The sequence below is a fragment of the Myzus persicae genome, unplaced genomic scaffold (genome assembly GCF_001856785.1).
Source record: "Myzus persicae strain clone G006 unplaced genomic scaffold, MPER_G0061.0, whole genome shotgun sequence".
In the NCBI taxonomy this organism is placed as follows: domain Eukaryota; kingdom Metazoa; phylum Arthropoda; class Insecta; order Hemiptera; family Aphididae; genus Myzus; species Myzus persicae.
The window spans coordinates 487,772-511,885 of NW_019100636.1; the positions used below are offsets into that span (position 1 = coordinate 487,772).

The 24,114-nt window shown below is 29.4% G+C and overlaps 1 protein-coding gene across 1 annotated transcript; it reads left to right on the forward strand.

Annotated features, from left to right (window-relative positions):
* Positions 1-3,117: 3,117 nt before the first annotated feature.
* LOC111038036 (guanine nucleotide-binding protein subunit gamma-e) lies at positions 3,118-22,565 on the forward strand. Its single transcript, XM_022320970.1, has 3 exons — positions 3,118-3,345; positions 11,012-11,301; positions 21,206-22,565. The coding sequence occupies exons 2-3, from the start codon at positions 11,189-11,191 to the stop codon at positions 21,309-21,311; spliced, it is 219 nt and encodes a 72-aa protein (XP_022176662.1). The 5' UTR covers positions 3,118-3,345; positions 11,012-11,188; the 3' UTR covers positions 21,312-22,565.
* The last annotated feature ends 1,549 nt before the right edge of the window (positions 22,566-24,114 follow it).

Here is a 24,114-nt window from a genome sequence, read left to right on the forward strand (position 1 = left end):
TTTTATGCGAATACCAAAATACCATATTTTATATTTTTTCTGTTGTTCAAGAAAATATATGGTATTCACAAAACACCGATTTACATCAAACAAAAGTTATTACGATTTTAAAAATAAATTTTTTTTTATATACGAAAATTGTAAAACTCAATATAACTTTGTAGAGGTGGTTCGTTTAAAACATTTTTATCGTAAAATATGTTTTATATTTTTTATATTACTTTAAGGTTATATAAGTAAGAACATTATAGATGACGTTTATTGTGAGGCCGTGCTCACAACAAATTTTTGGGGGGAAGGGTGAAGCCTTAGCACACACATAGGTCCTGCCTTGGACGTATGTCGTATGTCCTAGGACGATATACCTACAATTCAACTGTCTAGGTAATGTGTGCGTAAAAAAAAAACAATTACATTTTTTTCGTACTACACTGATAAAACTAAATTACGAAATATTCTTTGCACAAATAATCACAATTGTAACAAATGTAACAATTGTAGGCCTTTACATTGAAACTAATGCATATCTATATCAATTATAGGATTGGATAAAGACCGACAATAATGGTTCAATATATCAACCTTCAAAATATCTGATGACTAATTTTTCATGAAGTTAACCCAAAATCGAGTTTTCAATTTTGTGAATACTTAAATTTGAGCCTCTTAAATTTGACAAAATATATCAAAATAAACATAATATTAGGAATATAGAACTGATAGGAGTAGGGTTAAACATTTCTGAAGTCTTAAGTTGACTGGGGGCTCTGGGTCCTATACCATTTATACATTCACAAATCACAGCACTGAGTGAGTGCAGATATATTGAATAACAGTATACAGTAGTCGGTATCATCACTATAATATCATTATAATAGTTATTATTTATATTATATAATAATACAATACATTTAATTACTCATACGCATCAGAATATAATATTAACACTCGCTTCTCACACTCTTATAAAATAACATATTGACTAGGTGTATAATAGGTAGGTATGTCATTCATATTATATTATATTAAAGTATTAAACTCGTTAAGACCGGTCGATGTCCAATCCCATTAAAAGTTCACAATAGTAGCTCGATCAATATTAACCACAATATTTTTTCGTGTAACATAATATTGTTGTTTTTATTTTAGTTGAAGACTTGACGTTCAATTTGTTTGTTTATTCTTTTTTTTATTGTTTATTATGATTTATCTATGCTTTCACATAAATAGAGATACACCCATATAATGGACCACCCGTCTTTTGTACTAGAACTTTCTGTATACTAAATTTAAATCCAGTTATGCATTGTATTAGGTATTTTATTGATCAAATAAGTTCTGAATACAAAACCACACAATTATAAAATCAAAAAACATGAATAAGTAATATGAATTACGCAATCATATACATCCGCAAGCCATTAATACGAGAAGTCACAACCGGATACAACACGAAAATATGCATTTAAAAATAGACTGTTATCCATAAAATATGTAACGATTAAAACCAGTAGATACAATGCCGACACGGAGTAGATACCTATCTATACTTTTTTGCGGTCATCATTTTTATAGCAATAATATTGTCATTTATCATCGTTCAGAACCACGGCTTAACGGTTAGAATAACAATATCGTATTACGATGCGCGAGCGTATTATATTACCATACATTATTTTATTATTATATATTATACGCTACACTACGTCTACATAACAATAAATTGTATTTTATCCAGTCGGAAACTTTGCAGGGAAAAGCCTCGACTCTGCAGATCGATGGGGAGGTGGTGAGCGGTGGTGCGACGACGTCCACTCTCCCGTTTGTGACACATTCTTCGACGACGGCTGATGACGGTCAAGTGCAACAATATTAAAATGGTAGTCTATCGATTTTTATGGTACTTATCGGCAGAGGTCGGAGAGGGGCTCAAAGGAACCTAGCCCCCCGCCTAAAAAATTTTTTGAGGAATGCGCGTATGTAGTTCACCTGAAATAATGTACGAACTCAACGAGTATTTGTATCCTTCTAACTATATGCACTAGCATTTATACTTATTTATGTGGAATAAACAATACGAATATAGCTCGATTTGTTTTGAACCATTTTTCTTAAAAATCTCCAATTATCTTTACTTAAAACGTATTAATTGTGTTTGAGTAATATTTTGCTATGTTTTACAGCACCCGTTAGATATATGGAACCACTATTGGTTTACACTGCCCAAAGTACCCTACTTATTATAATATAGGTTAAGGATCACTGGAAATGTATACAACACATAACTATTACTAATATTGTGTGCCACACGAAATATCGATAACGTAGTAAGTGAGCTTCGGTATTATAGGTGAGAAAATTTGGAGGTCGTTGTCTCCGGGAACGTACAGAATTTCCTCCGGAAAAATGTCGATGATACGCACGACAAAACGTTCGTCTCGCCGATAACAATACTGACAAGACGTAACCTAACAATAGACCCTCGGACGGTTACAACATTGCATTATAAAATATTATAATATGATATTACATAATAATATCATTATAGTCGTATCGTACCGACCGACGTCATTAGATTGGTGCTGTTAGACATTTCGTCGACGACAACAACCAAAAAAAAAAAAAAAACCACCTAGTAGTATAATAACTGGTCGTCGACGACCGCATATTGTTGTTTATTAAATGTGTTACACAACCATCGTCGAGTACCTACGACGACGACGACGACGACGACGACAACGGCGAAGGCAACGACGACAAGGGTAGGGCTTCTCGTGTCAATATTCGATATTCCGAGTACGACAGTATGTATAGTAGTGCACACGGTCGTATATTATATTATTATTGTAGAATAAGTCGTGAGGATAGTATCGACCGTCGTCGGTTGTTCGGCCGTTAGTTTCTTTTGTACGCTTTCCACCTCCGCCCGCCTCCTGGCCACCTCAATTATATATATTATGCGCTATACTTAATACTTAATGATTTTATTTTTTCTAATTGGATTTCGCTGGCGACGCATAGGTAAATAATAACAATACTGTGGTTATTGCCTATTTATTTATTATTTTTATTTTTTTTTGCCGATACAATACCAACCGCGAACGCCGTACCTACGCATTTCACTGCAACTAGGCATCGACAATTCATGTCAATACGTATTTTATAGCCGCACACTATAGGTACCGTAAACGTATACAGTGCGCCTCCGTTATAGGAAACGAACCATAATAATAATATATCGCCTACGGTCAAACGCCAAGAAGTCGTCGTCATCGTCGGACAACGTCGTCGTAGAGAATTTGTCGTGCTGCAGACTTACCGGTCGAATTTGAACTACGGCTGCAAGTAAACATAATGACAAATTGATATAAGATTTTTTTTTTCTTATCACTGGACAAATATGCCTAGTCGTATATTATATATATATTATGTTAACGGTCGTCGATTATTATTTATTTTAATAAATATAATTTATGTTATCGTCTGGAGTGAAATACAAATGTGATATTAGAAAAGCTTATTTCGTAAAAGAGAAGATAATTATAACTTAAACCGTATTTTGGAGTATACAACAATGATAAACATTTTGTATTTAAATATAAAATAGGTACAGGCAATATCATAACTTTTGAATACTAATACCAAAAAATTGATTTTAGATTAAGACAAAAACAAAAGTTATCATTCATTCTCTGTCAAACTCGACCAAACAAAATAAATACCTGCGTACTAAATTTTTGTTCTGATCAATATAATATAATATTGTACATCGGTACTTGATGGCATAGTATGTAAAAAAAATAAGCTAAGCTCGCTTACTGAGTGAAATTGCTTTTAAATATCTTCCGGGTAATTTATTCCGATAAAATATTTTGAATTTATTAAAAGTCCTAAGTACGTAAGTAACCTTCTTTAGAGTTGACGTTAATTGTAACGTATATGTATAATAGTGATTAACGATACAATAATTATTTTCTGTAATTAACAGCGTTAATGGAATATCTATAATTACTGTGAGTACGATAATATCCCATAAATCTGGTATAATTTAACTAGGAACTTTCAAGTTGGTCGGTAATTAGTTATCACTAATTACTGCATTTACCAAAAATACCATAAACGGTAATTAATGAAAATAGGTACCTATTATATATTTTATTATATGCAAATGTCTGCACGAGAAACAGATGTTAAACTAAATACCTACGAGTGAAACTATTTTTGTCTTCGACTACCTTTTTAAGAGGATGTGAGCGCAATATTTGATTCCTCTCTCCGACTCCCTTGCAACATAGATGAAACGCTTTCACCTAAAATTGTTTTTAATGATTTTTGAGTAAGCTTTAGGTAAAATTACCTATTAAAAAATTGTATTTGATGATATTTTTGAGGATAGATATATCGGTTTTATATTTTATTATTATTTGGCTTAGTATTCGACTTACAATATAAAAATAAAAAATAAAAAATTTTAATGATATTTAAATTGTTTTGAGTCAATATTAAGACCAATCAATACGTCATTTTCTTAAAAATATTGTTCTTAATCGATTTTGTAATAGGTGATTTTACTCTAAGATTATTCTAAAACATAAAAAAAATGATTCTGCGTAAATGCGTTTTGTCGTGTTGCGCGTGGGCCAGAGAGAGAAAACCAACAGTGCCTGACATCCTCTTAATGCTAAATAAGACTTTCATCCGAAAATAAAAAAATATTATTTCAATATGAAGTAGGTAAATTATAGAGGGGATATTTAATTAGTATTACGAAAAGGTCAAATTCAATAATACCTTAATTCATAAAAAACTGCCGTTTTTTTTTATATGAGAGCTTCTCAGTATAAACTATTGTGACTCGAAAATAACAGTGAATACACGATGGTGAATAATCGGATAAGTTATTAACTGTAGTATATATTTATGTTTTACAATAAAAATAAAAACAAATATAGTAATATTTAGAGAGAAAAAGTATATAAAAAAATCAACAAAAAATGTACGAAAAACTGCCGTTATACTATCCTATATTGAGTCATTTTAAACAAACCATGAAGCTACACTGAAGAAGGATTTTTTTTCTTTTTCGATGACCACTATTTAGTGAATTAAGTGCACCACCAATTTTAAGAAACCCTTATTTAATCTTATTAACTGAATGCTTGTGTATTATTTAAATACATTTTTTTTACGATTTTGTAATTCTCTTTACTACTGATTAACTAATTAATGTACTATATTAATGCTTAATGCATATTTATTAAAAATTATAAAAGGCAATCAAGCTTAAATATTGATTCGAGGACTTGGGAGGGAGGATATTGGTCAATAACAGAAGCTTTCAATGTCATACTTTGTTTCGATAATTTATTGATTATCAATTTTTTTCTATTTGTATTTAACATTTTTCTATAAAAGTCACTCACGATTTAAGATAGTATGGTTACCCAACGATCCGTTCCTAAAGTGGTATCACACGACCGAGGATATGAATCCAAAAGTCACGTGATCTTTTTGATCTACAGCGCTACCGGTGATAAAGTAAAATTCGTTAAAAAGTTATTAATTTAAATAGTAATTAATAATTTTATTGTTCATTTTGTTATTTATTTGTAATACCTATTCGTTAATTAGCGTACAAACTTTAATGAGATGAGTATATTACCCGCAAATAAAAATAGTCCACTAAAAACGCTAGCATAGTGGTATCTGGATTATTTCTTACACTGTCTTAACTTAACTCATTGAGCAACCATATAATATCTTGATTCGTGGAGTCACTATTAGCTCTCAGCAAATGATTTGGAAATACCGAAAATTAAATTATTAATTTTTTCTTATCAAAATGGTGTTTACTTCTAAATGAATACGTATAAGCACTTGTTATTGAAATATCTTATCCATCCGGGCCTTCGCCTTTTTATAAGTGTATAATTCAGATTTCTAGTCGAAATCGTAAAAACTCCTATAGGCAATTCTGTAGTTAAACATTTATATGATTTATAATTTGATTAGGTAAGACTAAAAATGTAAAAATGTAATAGTAGTTTCCTCATAATTTATTTTTACAAGAACCTAACAATCTCAAAAATACAAAAGTACTTACAATAGTTAAAACATTTCAACTTTAAATTTTGGCAAAATCGATACCTAACTAAACGAAAAATAACGATTTTAGTTATTTGGTTGTAATTCAAAAAGTAGTTATTGACTTAAGACTTTCGTTCACCACTATACGGATATTACTGATGATTATGAACCGTGCAATTAACAAAATATTAAAAGAAAAAATTTAGTCACATACTAAAATATTTTATTTACACCATTCTACCGTATTCATTCAAAGTTAATGACAGCTTCTATAAAATAATTTTTAATGCCATAATTATTAGTAAGTTATATGCGATATTTTTTTGTCGAAAATAAGATAAACTTAATATTATAAGTATGTAATATATTATCCATTGTCCATAGAAATATTATACTGTCAGACCGTCTACACTCAGACTCGTTTTTCATCGTATCCAATAATTTAATATTGAATTCAAATAACTAATCCATTATATTGACACTCTCATTGACTACAAGGTACTTTTAACACATATACTATACAGTAGTGAGTAGAGTCACTTCCTCTTTTTTTATACCTACTTAATAATGTGGTTGGTTTCTCCAAATTCGATTGCATACACGATATAATATATAAAACTGTACTAAAAAATATCAACGTAACTAATTACTATGGTTATAATATTGCTCTAATTATTTATTCATAATTTGTAAGCAATATATTTTTGGAACATTGTTTTATTTTTTCATTTACGAAAATTACTTCTTAATCCAACCAGCAGATACAATAGTAGAACTTGGAAACAACGAATAATTTGTATTAACCACTCATCCACCATCAATCACACCTTAGAGGAATCTAACCACGCTATTAACTGTATAGCATTTTTATGTTCCAATAATTTCATTGGGTTTTCAAATGTTACAAGTCGTATGATTACATAGCTAACAAATACACATTTGTCTGACACAAATATTTTCTTAATTGAAACTCACGGCTGTTTAATTTTTCTATAAATCATTCTTTTAATAATTACGAAAATACCGCAGTGCAATATTCTTATTAAACTTGAATAATATGCAATCACACACGTTCAGACGTAATGTGTTTAACTTGTTATTTATTTTACTTTTTCTACTTGACAGGAAAGTCATTCTGCTGTTTAGTAGGTGTCGAGTATGTACCTCGTCATTGAGTAAGTCATTGGTGCAATGGTACTGATATCTTAAATATTAGTTTATAATAAATCATCACATAATAAATAATATTATGATTCTAAGCATTCCCTGTCCTTCAGCCTATATTTCTAAGAACGTTTTTTCATATGTTTATATTTATATTGCTATAAGATATATTTTTTATATTATTAAAAAAAAGGTTCAACATTTTCCCAAACATAAATTATATATTATATCATATCAAAGCTATTATAATATTGTTTCATTTAATATCACAACTCGTTATCAGTCAGTACCGTTTAAGGTGTGAATAGCGTAGCAATGAAAAGTGACCATTTAGTCATTACGAATACAATTTTTTAAATTGCAACAAAATAACAATGACTAAGATATTTTTTTTGTTTAGATAGGTAATAACCAATTTCGTCAAAATTTTAATTTTAATTTTTATAAATTAAGTAATTACAGAATGTTTCAAATGTCTGTAAATAATATTCTATAGAATCATTTTTTATAAAAAAATAACAAATATCGCTATTGTATGTTTAATTACGAATGTCATCAAAATTTAACTAAATTTAATTTTAAATGTTTTTAAAAAAATGTATGTGGTCTTAAGTTGTTTACAATTCCAGTAAAACAAACGAATATTCATTTTTCAAGCCTTTTAAGATTTCAAGATTTCAGAATTGGGTGGTAAATAATATTTTTTTTAACTAACTGGTAAATAACTGGTAAATAACGGGTAAATAACTGGTAAATAATTTATACATTTTCATGATCTTGAGGAATTTCGTTAAATGTTGATCATTAAACCATTATAATTTTTTTTTTGTATTCTTCAGTTAAGTTATAAACAACTTCTGAGGAAACTTGTATTAAATTGCTAATCTTTGTGAAAACTGAAAACATAAATCGGAAAAAAACTAAGCAACAATTTAAAATGTCTGTCAAGTGTCAATATCACAAGAAGATCAAAACTCTTCTGGAAATTAGACAAAGTTTAGTAAAATAGTAAAATACTAAGTACAAATATTTGGAAAATTATTAAGCCTCTAAAACATTATTAATTTTTGAAATAATTATAAATTAAAATGAACAACAAAAAAATAAAATTGATTTTAACTGAAACTCGTATTGTTTAAATTTTTTTTTTATGTATTCCCAATCATTTTTAAAATTATATACTTTTGACTCCTCAAAGTACCAATTAGATATATAATTTGATACCAGAAACCACCATCAAAATCTAAGCATTTTATTGCACCAAACGGTGTCCAGTGTCCGCAAACAAACAAATAAAAATACACATTGTAAAATCAATACATTTATCGACCAGTTCAAAATTTAGTATAGTACCTAACTTGAAAAATGGCATTACTTGTTCCTCATGATGGTATATATAGTAAATATTTTATTATATGTTTGTTTTCATATACTAATATATTAAACATTTATTAAACATCACATTTATCCATTAATCATTAGCCAATTGGAACTTATACAACATAATCCATTTAATATTTTTATATAATATGTTCAGTGTCATATTTTTAAATTAAATAAACGATTAATTTGAATCTAAACGTTTCATAACATAAAAATATATTTTCAGTCTTCTTTCGCTGGTGGAGTGAATATCAGAAACCTATAGGCTATAACCACTATAATATTAAAGCTAAATCTTTAATGTATTAATTAGATTAATGTCAAACTGGGTGTACCTAAAATAATCATTGAAATATTAGATATAAAATATAGAAATACTTCAAATTAAATTAAATCAAACAATTAAAAGGGCAGTAACAATTTCTATTGAGTTTGCACTTCAAAAATATAATATTCATTTTTCAATTTATAAAATAAATGCAGCCAAAATAATTGGTAAAATAATGATTTACCTCAGGGTTATGGATAGATACACTTTTGACTGAAAAGTTACGCAACTGAAAATAATTGTATAAAATAATTGATTTTTTAACAATTTAATAACGGGGAGTATTTAAATCATTGAAATATGTTAAATTGAATACATTATTTAAATATTTAATCGATACGTAAATCAATATTTTTTTTTACATTTCCCGTGTATAATACATCATAAAGAGTAAATATTTTTTACTCTTCAACAAATAAATATATAGGTACTATACTGTTTACTACACCTAACCTTTTTTGAATACTAAATAATTATTATAAAATTTAAAAAAACTTTGTCTAAAATGTCCTAATGAAACAATAAAATATAATTGTATTACTTATAGCCATTTTTAATACGTGTAGGGTGAATATAATAGTTGACCCATAGTAATAAATAATAATCAAATTTAATGTATTAATATTATATTTACTGCAATCGCGTGACCATTACTTTTTCGTAAAAATATTATAATACATTACACGACAAACGATTCATGCTGGATGTGTGGTAAAATAATATATAACTAAGTACTGCAGAGAGAAGAAAATGGAAAACTATTTTGGACTGACTGAATCCGCTGTCGCATACGATCTCATCGATGTACCTATATGGCTATAGGAATCACAGACCCTCGACGATTAAATAATAAACCCAATTAATACTCGAATAAATTAATATTGCATCTAGTGAAAACAATATCCAACCTACGTTGGATGATAGAGGTGGGGTAGTCGACTATAAGTCGACATTTCAATAAAATATGTATTCGTTCGTTAGACCATTGGCGGCAGCTGAGAGATTTAACACGCGTAACAAGCGGGTATACGCTTTTCAACCTGTGACAAAAACGAAAGAAAAAAATCCACCCTCTACAGGGCTTATCCCCTCTGTATCGTAAATCGCACAGAGAGAATACTAATACCATAAAAATAGAAATGTCAAAAAAATAATTGTTTTCGCCTTCTAAATGCAAAAAATCGTACAACAATAATATATTATAATAAATAATAAAAGGTGCAGTAACAGCTCATATCAATACCTATATATTATAATGTATCATACATTTTTTTTAAATTTATTTAATTAGTTAATTGTTTCAAAATACCTATTAAATGTTTTCTCAAAGTTCTAAATTTAAAGTAAATACAAATAAACATATGAATAAACAAAGAAATGTTTTTTTTGTTAGTTGTCTGTTTCGTCTTCGGGGCAGATGTCTCGTGGTAAGGTTTGGATACCTATTTATATCATATTAATATCCGTTTGCCGATCGTCATCCTGCATGGCTGTGCTCACAAATTACAATATTATCATTATGTACACTTGAAATAACTTTTTTAATACGCCCGCGCCCACGTCCCGAAGTGAGTATACCTAGTATCAGTAACCGTGTAACACATCTATCTCACGCGACTACGGTCACAGGGGTGGTGTCGGGGGGTGGGTGGCACCACCTTTCTGTAAACATAATATATTATAATAATATACGCATAGGTGTAAAACAGTGGTGAGAAAACCGAGCGAGCGGGGTGGCGGTGTTGCCGCGCGGTTTGTCAATGGATGGGACGGCGGAGAGCGGCGCAGTGGCGGCGGCGTGGGTGCTCGTGGGCCACTGTGTTCGTTCACGCACACACACCGTGCTAGAGCACTGTCTGTCGCGCGCGTTTTCGGCTTTGATAATAATCGATATCGTGCCGGGTGCGCTGCGGCGGGTGACGGCGCGGGACGAGCGTGTTGGGGGAGAGCGTCGGTTGGGTGAGCGGGGCGGGCGTGTGCTTGTGTGAGTGTGTGTGTGTGTGTGTGTGTGTACGTGTACTAAGCCGTGTGCGCGTGCGTTTTTCGCAGACCCGACGAACGGACGGCGGACGAACGAACGAACGAACGAACAAGCGGCGCTGGTCGACGGCAGCGGCGGCGTCTGCGACTACCGCGGTATAAGGTCACTGTATATACGTATATACCGCGGCGGCGGCGGCGGCGGCGGCGACTACGACATACGCGGGCGCCGGCGGCGGCGAAGTCATGGACCCCAGTGTGCTTTCAGCGATGGACCGGGACGCGCTCAAGAAACAGATCGAAAACATGCGCTACCAGTCCACAATGGACCGATGGCCGCTATCCAGGAGCATACAGGCGTGAGTACTTTCTCCCACGACACATAATAATTTTTTTTTTTGTATACAATTTACAACGATGTATTATTTATATCTTTAAAATATAATATAACGTGTAATGTCATTGCAATATAATAGCACCTGGTACAAATAATAATAATATAACGACGATCATATTGCGCGCGGCCAAATCACACAACAAACGCGGAACAGTACATATATTTGATTATGGTATTAAGTTTTGTTTTTCGCCGTTCATAATAAATCGTACCGTTATCGTCGATGGTTCGCTCGATCAATCGTGAAGCGATTTCGTGCAACAACTTTTATACATAGATACCTACCTCGTCGCCGCCGCCTCACGCGCTTTTAAAAAAAAACCATCTCTCACGCCAAGCGCCTCGTGTCCCCACCCGCCCATGTCAATATCACTGTTTTTATTGTAACGAATTGATAACATGTTGACATGTCGTTACCGCCGACGACGCCTCTCGTTCGGGCCCCGACGGCTTTTCCGCGTCCATTCGAGACGGTCGACGCCGCGTATTATATAGGTATATGGATATGACGGCGGCGGCGAGGCACACTTTTCGCGCGCCCCGTCGACGGCGGCGGTCGCATTTTTTTTTATTCGCCCTCGGCCGTTTTTCGCGATCGCCACGCTGCGGTTGAAACTCACGCCGGCGACATGGTTTACGATACGTTCTAGTGTGATACAACGGGTAGGAAGCACTTCGATATTTCGTATGATTTTTATTTTTCATTACGCACACACAGCCCACGTACTTACACGTTGTTATTATGCAACGATTACTATACGACTTTCTGCAGCCTGCACGATAGCTTAAAAAGACCGCCGTCGACCACAACTGCACTCTGCAAGCATGTATACAGTGTCGCATTCCCATATCTACGGTTATAATTATAATTTATTATGAGTAAATACAGCACTTGTATTTACTATGCAAATATACGATTATGTACACACCACAACAATATTTGTGGCAGATGATAATATAAGGTTTATGTTTAAATATTATAATATTATGCACTGATGTCACGTACATGGGGTGAGGACGTCAGGTGGTACGATTCAGTCACCCCCTACTCCAACCATATACACAGAGCTTATACTACCTAGCTACTTATAGTATAATCTAAGTATTATATATTATTATGAAACTGTAATTTTTAACCTTTTTTGCATATTAATCAGTTTGATGAATAACCTTTCTCTGATTTGAAAATTTCCAAAATACGACATTTAATCAGGATATTTGGAAAAGGCTTATTTGATCAAAATAGGTCGATCGTGGCTGTCCAAAACGTTTCCCATTTGTTTATTACCTAAACTACTTTTTGATCTTCAGATATACAACATTTTAAATGAAATAACAACACAAAACGTATAATAATCACAAAATAAATACCTAGGTATAATAATAACCCTAACCTGTTTAAAATTGCATCAAAATAAATTATGATTTTTATTCGTAGGCATATTAATAATATGAACTATAAAAACCAAACCTAATAATATATATAATAACCTAACCTTCTGAAAGAAAATTAATTTATACAACCTAATTTAAGCCTGAATTAAATGTAAGCCACATACAAAACAAATGTATATTAATAACTAATGGCTTAGTAGTCGATGTTTTAACGTTCAATAAAAAAATAAAATAAACCTTACAAAAAATATTTTTATAAACGTTTGTAAAGAATATATTATAAACTATTGTTGATTATCTAAGTAGGTAGGTAACCTAAGTCAACACGACTATATAAATAATATGGTATCTATATTAATTTAAATACCTATTGAGATTTAGGTGGATTAGACAGTTTGTTTCAAAGTATTTTACCATTGTTATATTTCTTCAAATATTCCAAATTAACAACATACCTACAACCTCTATTATAGTATTATTATACAACAAAAATTACGTGTTCTGATTTTATTGCAATGTAATTATTAATTATTTAAATACTTACTATAGTACATATACTCTGTAATTCTTATTCAAGTCTAACAAAATAAGCAAGCTGGTTAACAGTTTGTTGAAGAATAAAGTATGGTGTAAATCTATTCAATCAAAAGTTATTTTTAAAATGTTTTGAATATTTTTACTCTTTTCAGTAGGTACAATACATTTTTTATGATCTTCGTCCATAAATATTATATGGGTACCTACTAGATGTATAACCCGACTTTTCCAGGAAAACAATGAACAAAAATAAAATACAGTGCTGTTGTAAAGGTGTATCTTAGTTTTAGTTTACCTCAGTTCACTGGCAAATCGGCATCGGTGTACCTCGTTTTGTAAACTAATTCGACTGAGAGAGGTGGTGGATTGGATATTATATCACTTGGACTATTTTCAAACGTAGTTTCATTTTCACGATATCTCTAACTTCTAGGAACAATCTATGAAATTTTCTTCAAAACTGGATGAGTAGTTTTTCAGTATATGAGCCACAAACATAAACTCATGTTTATGTACATTACAGATTGTATAGAAAATCTCTTTTTATTTCTATAACCAAAGACAACCCGATAAAAAAACAAAAAAAATTTAATTTTCGTGGTCCAAAACAAATTCCTGTGTGAGCCACTCTATATAAGTCGGAAAAATTAAACGGTTAACACTCCCTGAGTCAATAGAATATGTGTACAAAATTTGGTACCAATTGGATAAGTTGTTCCGTAGATTAACACGCACTAACGTACTAGCAAACACATAATCATTTGTTTGTGAAGAATAATTAATGAAGAAGAAGTAAATCAAATTTACTTAACAATAAACATACATGCCTATCTAACATATTATTCAAAATATATGTATTGGTTTGATAAGATATATAATAATATCTTATTAAGAACATGTAGACTAATAAGACATTTTAAAAGATATTATTTAAAAAACTTCTTTTCCCACGATTTTATCCGGTGGCCGACAGGAATCCAGCCCTTTCCGTTGGCCGTGTTATGGTATAAATCGTATGTAATAAAAGGCAAACTATACAAACCACGATATTTCGAAAAATGATTTTGAAGTAATATTTTGCGTATTATAAATTATTTGCAGAGGTTATTATGGTTTCGGGATATAGTAATAACGACTTGGTATAGGGTAACGAATATCAAATTCTGATTTACTTTTCTTACCCTAATGATTTTTATAATGCCTAAATTGTATGTAAAACAGCATGAGTATTTAATGTACTTCTACTCGGGTGTTTTTTGAACATTATATATTAATTTAACTAGTTAAATTAAATATGTTTAATTGTATATTGCAGTACAATGTGTAAATCGATAGGTATAAATATAGATACGTATATCATAATATTACATAGGTACCGTAGGTAATCGATTTGTTTATACATAGACAAAAACGATTGGTTCAGAAAAATGTTCTTATGCGAATGAATATTTATCATTTATTACAACAAGTACTTATTTAAACCTATTATAGGTACTACAGACGTGCAGTATTCAATCTTATAAATATATTATGGTGCACAGACTAATTTTACCAACATCTTTGTATCCTATTCAGCTATTTTATTTCCTACTTGAGAAAATAAATACATTTGTAACGCAACTTGAATTAAATAAATAATTTTTTTTTTATCAAATAACTAAATTCATTGATAACAATGTTTTATAGAAGCTTAAAATCAAATTGGATAGTTTCATTTTTGTAGAATCAAAAACTGCATGAAATACAATAAATTCTAATAAACGCATTTAATCTAGTATGTTCAGAAAAATGGTGGGTACCTGGTACACTAGGTAATAATGTACCTATGTTCTTAAAAATAGTTTATATTCCGTTAATATTATAATAATGTATGTAATGGTTAACAATGCGAGGTACATTAGTTTATTTTAAAGAAAAGTATTAATATAATTTAAAAACAAATATTATACTTGATATGTTGTTAATTTTACTATGAAAGGTCATTTAACGTTATTTAATTCTACATATTTTTGTTGTCTTTACTTAAACAGCGTACAATTTCTCGCTTAATAGTTAATATTGTAGGTAACAGCACAACATGTGATATATTGTAGAATTTATGGCTTAAGATACCACAAGACTAGTAGGTTATTAATAGAGTGATACTCCACTACTCTAGCCAAACCTTCACCCTCATCTGAGAAACACATGTTATTATTAATATAAAATATTTAACAAAAATAAAAAAATTATTTTCATATGTCTTTTTTAAATTTAATAATAAAACTATTAAGTGATTCAGAGTCATGCAGCTGTATATTGCCGTAAAACTATGTACTATAAAAGTAAAATTGTATATCTATTATAGGCTATAACATATTGTATATATTGTAATATATCATGTGAACGAATAAGTGTAGTGTGACACTGCCCAAGTAAAATATACTTTATGAACTGTTGATTCACGTGATATTATTTGACTTTTTTTTAAATGTCACTTGAAATACTTATCATATCCTCTTTAAAAGCAAAATATCAATATAATACTCTCAACTCATATGATCGTAGTAGCAGTGGTAAGTACTACAAAATTGCTTTGACTAAAGTAACACTACAGTTAATAATACTTTCCATTCACCCTATTTGGCAGGTTAATTCAAGCAGACCATTTAAAAAAAATATAAATGCATTTATGATGGATAAAGAAAAATAATTCATTCAACCAATTTATATAGTTTTTAAAGGCCCATGTTGTAAAGTTACAGTTATTAAACTATGCAAATTGTATTAAAGGAGATATGAAGAGTTTTTAGTTTAAAATTATTTATTTTCTCAGCTCAGTTCTATTAATAATAAATTAATAATTACTGTATAAAAATAAAAATAAAAATTTTAAAGTAGTAACATGTACACTCTTATTTAATCAAATTTCACTTGTATGATCCATGTATATTTTAATTATATATATTCATATGCTATATTCATAATTAAGTAATAATCTATAATACATGTCTATAATATTAGTTTAATGGCATTATCAATCAATTTGAAATAACATGATGATAATACTCGTATTATAAACTTGTGATGTGTAGAAACGCTATGCCGTTAATACACTTTCAAATCAATGTATTTAATATAGGTTATAAATATATAAAATAGGTGCAATGACGTGTACCTAGTAAAATCTGGATACTATAGGTATTAGGTAATGTATTTCGAATACTGTTAACTTAATTAAAACTGCTTAATCTGTGTAATCTGTGAACTAACTATTAATTAAAATTAAATATTAAATTTATTTAGTCTGTATAACCTAAACGTGTAATACAATAATGATGATTTATATTAAATTAAAAAAATAGTAATAACACTTTCTGTGATAAAATATGTATATAAAGATGATGTAATGTTTATAATCTGATTAAGAATTTATGAAATAATACATTAAATTAGAATCACAATAATACTTATAACTGAATTTACATTAATTTGTTGATCGAATTTTTTTTTAAAAATGTACATTTTTCTATCGCTAACCTATTTGTAAAACTGTAAAACCTAATAGGTAGGTAGTTATAAGAATACATGAAAATATGAAATAAAAGTAGGTGTTCCTATTAAATAAACAACAACTGCAAGGATCCATATGTATAATGTATAATAGTCATCATTCTAAATAACGCAGGATAAGGTTAGTGTAACGCTGGATATGACGTATGATAAGTGATGGGTACCTGATTATAAAATATTTGTGTATGAATAAGACTCCGAGAAGCATCATTGTATAGATTTGTATCGTAAACAACGATTATGAAAGACCGTACTTATATATGTAGGTATAATAATAAACAAAAATAGGTGTCAATATAATAATATAATAATGCCTGCTGCGTAAGTATATACTTAAGCAGTGCTATAAGTCATAACTGCTAAGTGCTAACGTGAGCGAGTGGATACCATACGTTTAAAATAAGGGAGGTGCAAGAGCTCAGATATTACGCTGTGTAATTTATTTCTGACTAACTTTATCTATGGAATTATAACAATAACATACTACGTAAAATAGGTCGATTATCCTACGGGTTAAGATAAAATTCAAAGAGAATGAAAAGCCTGGCGTCAAGTCCATTGTACTACAGTGATCTTCGACGACACGCCAGTATGCAGTATGCACACACTACGGTGTACAATAATAATGATTAAAAATACATTTTCTCGGCAACGAAATATATAATATTACTATTATTTCGGTGATTTGGTCTGCATCACGCATATAGTCATCCAAGTACATGCATAAATGATCACTGTCGTCATTATTTTTGTCTCAACACAACCATCATCACCATCGTATTGAATAAATACAATATTATGGCGGATGATAGATATCTTGGCTCACACAAACCGGTACCGGATGTCATTATGGAAATGTGGTAATCTTGTTTTTATCTGCTAAACCTTAAAAAAGATTTACTCACTGTAATGTAAATGCAAAATGTATTTAATTTATAAATTACCTGCATAATGCGTAGGTATATAATATAGAATAACACACATTAGTATAATATTATCATTACTTGATATCAATATTATTGTTCCACACTTATCTAGAAATATAAATATAATATAATACTATAATTTTCTAGTCTCTAGGGTTGGCTTACATTGATACCAATATAAAGTAATATTTTATACAAATAATAAAATAATATATAACATCACTCCACCTTTATTTTGCTAACTGATCATTTATAACTCTGGTATAAAAATCTGAATAAATAATATTACTAAATACTAATAAATAATAAATTTAAAAAAATATTAGATAACATTTATTAACATTTAAAATAAGATATTACACATTAGTACATTAATGTTCTCATGGCTCATCAAACACAATATTTATTTATTTATCTTCAAATTTGTACTCAATCTTGATTCTCTTTTGACTTTTACAGAGTGAAAATGCAACGTGTAATTAATCATGTGTAAATATAGTAGCTTTAAGTATAACAGATAATCCAAATGTCTTAAAGATTTGTTCCTGTGATTGTAAGTGTTTGCAGATCTCCCCGTTTCATTTTGAAATACGAAGGATTACAGTATTGACATTTTCCAGCCATATCACCGATATTTAAATATTCAGGTTCATCTGTTTGCTAGTTCTCTAATTGTTGTTTCTTTGATTTCTTCACGTTTCCGTTTATTCGTTTCTCTGGTTTTTGTTATTGTTCTTTTTTTCGTAACAGACGCTCATTAACTAATATCAGAAGTCCATTTCAATCCATCTTAAAATGTACAAAAGAAGTCTAATGTTGCATGATAATTATTTCACAAAACAATTTTTAAAAACTTTTTTTGTGTAATATAGAAGTACAAATATAAATATAAGAGCTGTATTCCCCTAACTTAGACCAAGAAAAATTGAAAAATATATTATATTATACGGCATCCAATGTATTTTAGTCTGAGTGTACACGGTACACCTCGATTCACAGGGCAAAAGTCGGTGTCGGTTAGATGTACCTTGTATGACCAATTTAGCCGAGATGGGCATTACTTATGTGGTAGATTGTATTCAGCGTTTGGTAAATTTCGATTTAAATGAATTTCTTGAGAAAATTGTTTAAATTTTATCTCCGATTAGGAAAAATAACAAAAAATGTAAACAACGCAGATTATTAAGTAAAAAATGTCATTGGCCATTGTACATTGTTTTCATAGAAAATTGTTTTAAGAAGCTGAACAGATGGCACTACGGGTTTAATACTATTTCATCTCTCGGTTTTCCAGAGATGTGAAATGGATCTATAAAACTATACTTGAGTAACTTAATATATACCAGCTCCGCAGAGATATATAGAAATTTAAAAAAAAACCTTTGCGATAAAATAAGAAGTTTCAGAGACAAATCCACGCCACTTTCTATTACTTAGGGGTGACATTTAGAAAAAATAACTTGTTACCTATGTATAATGTATATACTGGCCTAGTTTATATAAGGAACTATGGGGCGTGCCTAGAAATTTTGTTCGGGGGGGTTTCTATCTCCAGACCTAGCCTAATCAAGTTCCACGTATATATTATATTATGTTCAACTTTGATTAATAATTATTTTTATTTTTTGAGGAGGGTTTGAACACCCACAACCCCCCCCCCCCTAGACATGCTCCTGTAAGGAACCACTGTGGAAAATTTCAAGAATATTAGACCCAGCGGTTTGGTACATGCGTTGATAAGTTCAACTCAACAATTGTCAGTTTAGTCAGTTTCTTCTTTTGTAATATTATATTCATATAATAGATGTTAACTATTATGTTCTATTAAGTACGTATTACGTTCATAAAAAACAGCTGATAGCATATTATACGATGAACACAATGATTTCTAACCCTTAATATTTTTCTGTGTGCCATACGGCATACTTAGGTGAATAGAGTGGTTTAAATTGCAACCACAACAAAGTTTTTAAATTTAGTAGTCGAACAAAATATATATATATTTATTGTAATATATGAACCTATAATCAATTTCATTATTTTTGTTTGCTTCAAAAAGTTTTAATATTGGTTTGTAATCAGAATTAAATCTTCTCCCGAATTTTAATTTTTGAATTAATTATTAATTATTTAATCGAAATGATTAATAGTGAAGATAATGTACAATACTACAATCTTAAATGTCATATTTATAGTTTGAATTTAAGCTAAACATTTTTTATCAAAACACTATAAATGTCAAACTATTTTCTTATCAAATGGTATGGAATTCTGGATATAATATAATTTATGCATGCATGAAATATTTCACATGGTACAACTTTACCACATCATATAATTAATTATTTGAACTAAATGCTAATTGTTCAGAATCTCAAATGTATAAGTAACTATATAACTCTACTCTTATATAATAAAAAACTACATCTCCACAGTTCACATTCAATTCGTAAATAATTACGTAGGTAGAACCCTACCGTGTTAGAATCACTGAAGTACAATACAAAGTGTACAATTTATTTTCTCAACACTTTATGTCTCTTTGGCACTTTCTTCCACCATACCTATAAGTACTAACAAAGTGCATATTCCAAAAACAAAACTCTTAATTTTCAATAGTTAAATCATATTATATAAAATCTTATATTTATAGATATTACCTATTCATTCGATATTACAAAGTGTGCTTTGTCACATTGATATTATTATGAACGAAACGTATACACAGCATTTTAACGGTCTATTAAATCATAATTTATTCTGTCAATGCTTCGGTCAGCTTGTATTTACCACACCCAGATAGTGAAATACGAAAATCATTGAGTACCTAAGTAAAGTTCAGTTTGTTGGTATTTCAAAATAATGGTACTCGCATGTTTAATAAAATTCTTCACATAATAATACTTATTAGTTATTACCAAATAATGTATTATTTATGTCCGGATAAAAAAAATTGCATTCGTATCTATGGAGGTAGCCCTAGGTTTTTATTTTTAAAATAATAGTTTTTAAATTCGATATACGATGCACATACATCAAATAAAAATGATTTGAAGAGTGTATTTATTATTGAATTCTTGTGGTGAATATTAAACCATGTATTCAGGTGTGCGGTGTGCAGTACTTATATATAATATATCTAAAATTTAAAAATAAAATAAAAGAAAGTAATCTTGGTGCAACTTGTGTAAGTGGTGAATGATGGAAAAGAAGTTTTAGTGAAAACAAAAGTCAAACTGAGAAAATTTGGTTAAAAAATATGTCTGTGTAAAAGATTCACCAAAACTCATAAAACATGGCATGCGTGTTGTTGTATAAGTAAATGCTTAAAAACCGGTGCGTGCGGTGAAAATGGTTGTGACATAAATTTGTATTTTTAAATTTCTATGTACCTAATAAATAAAAATATTTTAAATGTTGTAATTAAATTTTTTTTGTTATTTTAACTGTTCACAGAATGAGAGAGTTCGTTGAGGAAAACGAAAAAACCGATCCATTAATCCATGCTCCAGACAAAAAGAACAACCCTTGGGCGGAAAAAGGGAAGTGTGTAATAATGTGAACGATTTTTTTTTTTTACACACTCAACTCGGCGCTGCCACCGCCGCCCACACAGCCGTGCCACGCTGCCCTGTCGGCTTTGGATCCGGTCAAACTTACATTTTCTTTACATTTTATTAACGCAATCATTTATTTTTTATTTGATGAAAAATATAAAAATAATTGTAACATTTCCAATATCGTGTATTTTTTCGTTTTATTTTGAATTATAAAAAAACATTTTTAATAAAAGTTAAAAAAAAATTATAACATAAAAACGAGTATTTTAAGGGTAATTATATAAGCTCAATAAAATATAAAAATAATAGTCTTGGTTTCAAATATGATAATTTAATTAACTAGGTAGGTCGATAATAATATGTAGGTAGGATGCGTGCGCGCCTTAATGTTATCAATTTCTGTGTGAGTACTTAAACGATAAATACGTCTTCGTCTTGTTTTTTGTTTGTTTTTCTTTCTTAATTTTTAGATTATATATCTTATATTATATGATTTTTATCTTTAGTCACATTATTATTCTAGTCACTGTAATTAAGCCCATCTCAGATATATTATTTATATCTCGTATACCTATATATTATTATAATTATAAATATTTATAAATATTAAATACTATATTATACATGTATTATACTTTTATTAATAAAATAATTTATAGCTAAGCATCAACAATCATCGTATAATGTCGGCCACTTTTTTTTGTAATCCATATTGCAATAAACCTGTAAGGCCCACCGAGGTTACTATAATAATAATATTATATAATATACACCGTTAATGTTTTATCCGGAATATATCCTAATCCCTCCCCCATCCGAGCTTAATTATATGAAATTTCGCGTCGTGACGTTTCTATAAGATTTTATACATTTTTTAAAAAAAAAAGGTAAGCCTGTCTAATATTTGTATAAATTAGAGTGTTAAAAAAACAATTTTAGTTTACTATAATTCATTTTTTTTTATGTAGTAGATTTTTCTGGTAATATTTATGGGCACCAATTACGTTGTAAGTTTAATATTTATTATCTATAACAAAAACGTTGTTTTATTTTTTGTCGACACTATTATATATATTACACTAATGTATTATGTCATTCGTAACACGTGCGTATGTTATAATATGCTTAATATATTATATTATACATGTAACGACGATTGACCGAAACAATGTTTAATATATATATATTAAGTATACATAAACATAGAAGAGTGATCGTAATACCATATTGTTCTGTATTCATGGGAAATAAAAACAACAACGATTCAGCATTTGATTTAATTTTTAGAAAACATTATTTCGATTTTACTATTATTATTATATTGTATTGCCAAAAATGTCTGTAAATATAAATATGAAATATAGATGTTTTTGATCGATTTTCGATTTTAGTTTTGTTTTGTCGTCATTGTCTTTTTTATGTTATAACTTTTTAAGTATTCCATCGTGTTGACCTGCACACACTTGTGTTAATAAAAACGCATGCTGACAGGGCACGATGGGTAGGGTTTTCAACAGGTACGAAGAACGCACATCAACCATCGGGCATTGCACTGCACCTATACTCTATAGTGTGTACCTATTGGCCATTACCAAAAAATATTGTATACCCATAGCCTATTAATTTAAATTGCTAAACTAATTTTCCAAGTCAATGTTTGTATTTTTAAAAAAATTTTATTTACAATTTGAACTCATTATTAATTATGCACCCAATAAAATCATTTCATTTTTACAAAAAACTAAATGATAAGCTAAGTTTGTTTTAAATTTTTGACTTAACTTTTTTTGAATTTAAATGTTATTAACCTAATTTTTAACTTAACTGATTTTTATTTGTATAAACTTAATTAATAAAAAAATTTTTTAATAAAATCCAAGTTAAGATAATTTATAAATAATTAAATAATAAATATAATCTAATTACTATTGATAATGCATATTGCATATACATTTACATTCTATTATTCCAAACTATATTACTGCCTATTAATATATTTGAAAGAAAAAAATAATAGCTAAAAGTTAAGATAGTTGTAAGCTTACATATAACATTTAACTTAACTGATTTAAAAAATATAGGATAACTATTAACTTTTAACTTTTAAAAATGTTTTCTATTAACTTAACTTAATTAAAAAGTATAGGCTTGGTTTTTAGATTTTAATCAAAGCCTTACAATAAATTCGTATTTTACTACAGTCATCACGATTTAGAACAGTAAAACTACTTCAACTTTCGACTTAGAAAGTGAATTCCGGTTTAAAAATTAAATCTAATTTTTACTTTGAGAGGTCAAAAGTATAGGTAAGGTACACACTTTTTAAAACAACCCTGAAAAACCAAAAAAAAAGCAAAAATGAATTTAACATACCTTAGTACAAATATTTATAAAATTATAAAATATCCTTATTAGAAACAGAGATTCATACAAGTTATTAATTATGGAATTAAAATGTAACACATTCATTACAGTGACCTACTCAATACCATACTATCAAAATGTTGTCTATACATCAAAACGACTGTCCCGTTTTTTTATATTATTTCAGTCATAGTGAAAAAATGTTAAAAAAAACTATATTTTTTTATGGAAATGTATTATTTCAAATACTCCAAACTATTTAAAAACATTAATTCAAAAAAAAAAACAAGAATAAACTCAGTAAATTATAATAATTTAAATCAATCATCCAGTTTATCTATGATCGTCACGTAGTTTTTTACATTTCATGTACGAGTTTCTTAAAATTGTTGTTCACTTCACATTTAAGTATCACTTATTCACATCATGTCACAGTATACG

Excerpts from the sequence above, each read along its gene's own strand:
- LOC111038036 (XM_022320970.1), top strand. The coding sequence starts at position 11,189 with ATGGACCCCAGTGTGCTTTCAGCGATGGACCGGGACGCGCTCAAGAAA. Across the intron at positions 11,302-21,205 it reads CTATCCAGGAGCATACAGGC|AATGAGAGAGTTCGTTGAGG; the intron begins GTGAGTACTTTC and ends AACTGTTCACAG.